At 39.4% G+C, this 4,217-nt stretch overlaps 1 protein-coding gene across 1 annotated transcript; it reads left to right on the forward strand.

The window, feature by feature from the left end:
- The first annotated feature begins 2,929 nt into the window (after positions 1–2,929).
- On the forward strand, positions 2,930–3,658 carry LOC134188537 (carbohydrate sulfotransferase 11-like). Its single transcript, XM_062656701.1, has one exon. It carries the CDS (start codon positions 2,930–2,932, stop codon positions 3,656–3,658), a length of 729 nt encoding a protein of 242 aa, XP_062512685.1.
- The last annotated feature ends 559 nt before the right edge of the window (positions 3,659–4,217 follow it).

Raw genomic sequence — 4,217 nt, forward strand, 5'->3', positions numbered from 1 at the left:
CCTGGTTGCCTACTTGAGTCTCGCATTTGAGGTCTTCATCATGAACGACAGAATACAATGCAGCGATTACATCACGGGTAGACAAATCTTCTGCGCTGTCCAAAACAATGGTGAGCGGACGCTCCAAAGAGCCAGCCATGGCTTGCAAACAAAGGCTGATCCAAGAAGGCTCACCTTTTTTGCAACTGACCAGATATTAAGATACGATGTCTCTTTAGCTCACCGAAAACGCACAGAACTCCAAAATAAAACCGCTTATAACTTGGCAAAAGGATATAGACGTTGCGGCTCCAACAAACGTGGTACCCACAACGGTCTCGCAATACATACATAAATACATTTTTTTGTTACAAGGACCCTTAGGGCCCAGGTTACTGCAGACACTACTAAGTACTTGCTACGATACTTTCTACGATACTAGTATACAATCGAAACAATCGAAACACTGTCACTGTCTGTATGTCACTTCTTCTTTGCTTCTCGGACAGAACCTGACACTCGGAGAGAGAGAGGCAATTGCACGTTAGTTCCTTGCCCAAGGGAACTTATGTATGTGGCCCTCCCGCACTCAAACTCTGACCCAAAGATCCCGGATGTTGCCAATCTCCAACTGCACACTCTAACCAATTGAGCCACATACATACATACATACATACATACATACATACATACATACATACATACATACATACATACATACATACATACATACATACATACATACATACATACATACATACATACATACATACATACATACATACATACATACATACATACATACATACATACATGATGATGATGATGATGGTATGTCCACTGATTTCAGTGATGACTCTTTAATGTTTCTTGTGTCGCATGTGAGACATGAGTCCTGCTTTTGAGCGACACACTAAGTCACATGTCAGACAACGAAAAGAAGGACGAGTAATAGGAAACACTAAAGGAACCTACACAATGAAGAGATTATAGTGAGCCAGGGGTGTGCAGATCCAAACCCACTCTCTCGTCCAGAACGCACAAAACAGATACATACATTTTTTTTTTTTTTTGTTACAAGGACCCTTAGGGCCCAGGTTACTACAATGCTATGATGCTACGATGCTACGATGCTACGATGCTACGATGCTACAACGCTACAACGCTACAACGCTACAACGCTATAACGCTATCATCAGTCACTGTCTATATGTCACTTCTTCTTCTTCTTGGACAGAACTTGACACTCCGGAGAGAGAGGCAATTGTATGTTAGTTCCTTGCCCAAGGGAATTTATGTATGTGGCCCACCCGCACTTGAACTCTGACCCAAAGGTCCCGGATGTAGTCAATCTCCAACTGCACACTCTAACCAATTGAGCCACATACATACATACATACATACATACATACATACATACATACATACATACATACATACATACATACATACATACATACATACATACATACATACATACATACATACATACATACATACATACATACATACATACATACATACATACATACATACATACATACATGATGATGATGATGATGGTATGTCCACTGATTTCAGTGATGACTCTTTAATGTTTCTTGTGTCGCATGTGAGACATGAGTCCTGCTTTTGAGCGACACACTAAGTCACATGTCAGACAACGAAAAGAAGGACGAGTAATAGGAAACACTAAAGGAACCTGCACAATGAAGAGATTATAGTGAGCCAGGGGTGTGCAGATCCAAACCCACTCTCTCGTCCAGAACGCACAAAACAGATACATACATACATACATACATACATACATACATACATACATACATACATACATACATACATACATACATACATACATACATACATACATACATACATACATACATACATACATACATACATACATACATACATACATACATACATACATACATACATACATACATACATACATACATACATACATACATACATACATACATACATACATACATACATACATACATACATACATACATACATACATACATACATACATACATACATACATACATACATACATACATTTTTTTTTTGTTTTTTTTTTTTGTTACAAGGACCCTTAGGGCCCAGGTTACTACAATGCTATGATGCTATGATGCTATGATGCTACAATGCTACGATGCTACAATGCTACAACGCTACAATGCTATCATCAGTCACTGTCTATATGTCACTTCTTCTTCTTCTTGGACAGAACTTGACACTCCGGAGAGAGAGGCAATTGTATGTTAGTTCCTTGCCCAAGGGAATTTATGTATGTGGCCCACCCGCACTTGAACTCTGACCCAAAGGTCCCGGATGTAGTCAATCTCCAACTGCACACTCTAACCAATTGAGCCACATACATACATACATACATACATACATACATACATACATACATACATACATACATACATACATACATACATACATACATACATACATACATACATACATACATACATACATACATACATACATACATACATACATACATACATACATACATACATACATACATACATACATACATACATACATACATACATACATACATACATACATACATACATACATACATACATACATACATACATACATACATACATACATACATACATACATACATACATACATACATAAAACATTTATCTAAGCATACATGCAGACAAAATTGCTTCATTGAGTGACGGAACTTTAGCCCCCAATATAGTCCACTGCTTTCTATGCTATTATACATAGTGTTCAGTTCCGATATGCTAACATCTATTCACTTTTGCTATTTATAGAAGTTAGGCGACCTCTTCCTGCGACAAGAACCAAAGCATTGTCACGTTTTGAGCTAAGAAAGGAGTCATTGAAGCGAGCTTGTGCACAATTCCAGCGACCACTTACGGAAACCGAGAAAGAACTTTTGTACGCTGCAATGGTGGTGGACGACGAACACCGACTCATTTGGTGTCCTGTCAGAAAATCCGGCACAACATGCTGGCGTAGCATGATGCTCATTTTAGCGGGAAGATTTTCGGACGTAAACGCGGCGGTAGACCACGCCTTGCACCACGACTTCCAGTATCTAACGCGCTTGAGTAAAAAGTATCACAGCAATGCGGATATCGAGTGGAGGTTGAAGAACTACACGAAATTCATGTCGTACAGAGAGCCTCTTCAACGAGTCGTTTCCGACTACAGACAGATTAGATTGCATAAAACTGCAGGTCAAACAAATTTTTGCAAATGGGTTGTAGAGTACAACAAGCGTCTCAATGGAGGCAAAAGTAAACCGGATGCTTGGAAAAACATCAGCTTTCCTCATTTTGTCAATTATATCACTCGTTTCTATGGCAACAAAGAAAAGTATCTAGATCTTAACAGTCATTGGAGACCAATCAACCTGATTTGCCATCCTTGTCACATTGATTATGATTTCCTCGTTGACATGGATAGTACTGGTCTTGCTGAGGAATCAGATTATCTCCTCAGATCTGTTGGAGCTCCCTCTTGGCTGCATCTGCCGCACGGCAATCGATCGGGTAACGAAACAAAGTACAGCTATTTCTCTCAGCTTTCGACCGTTCAGTTTCAACGTCTTCGTGATCAATACGACGACGACTACGAGATATTTGGATATCAACGTCTCAATCAACATGAATAGTTATAGTCTGTGATACTAACTGATTATTAGTGCTAAGATATTGCGATATAAAACTGTTATTAAGAATTTAATCGCAGTACGTCATGCTAATCGTATGTTCAGTACGTCGTTGAATCTCAGTTTCTTTTTGTAGAACTCGGTAGAAAAATTAATGTTTCCCAGACTACTAAAACTTTTGCTACTGCAAGCTGCAATTGTCTCTATGTATACCATAGCCACGTGCGATCAACTACATGAGCAAGTATCTACATATGAGACTAACAGCTTGTGAGGAAACCATTCACGTATCTAGTCCAGCCGCTACGCAGGCTCATTCGCTCTATGTATCGGAGAAAAAGTGTCCACAAATAGAATTCATGCACCCCACATCCGGACTGTTTCCTTACTTTGTCCCGTATATTTAGCTAGTGCGCTAGCAGATCTTATGCGATTCCAGTCGTATACAGGTATAGCTCTAAATCTTAGACATTAATTGGTGCGTACATCTGATCTGTTTCTCCGTCTCTTCGGTGCAGACTACAAGAGAAAGCAGCGTTCATATCTCAAACTATCGCGGGGC

This window comes from Corticium candelabrum, chromosome 13 (genome assembly GCF_963422355.1).
Source record: "Corticium candelabrum chromosome 13, ooCorCand1.1, whole genome shotgun sequence".
NCBI lineage: Eukaryota > Metazoa > Porifera > Homoscleromorpha > Homosclerophorida > Plakinidae > Corticium > Corticium candelabrum.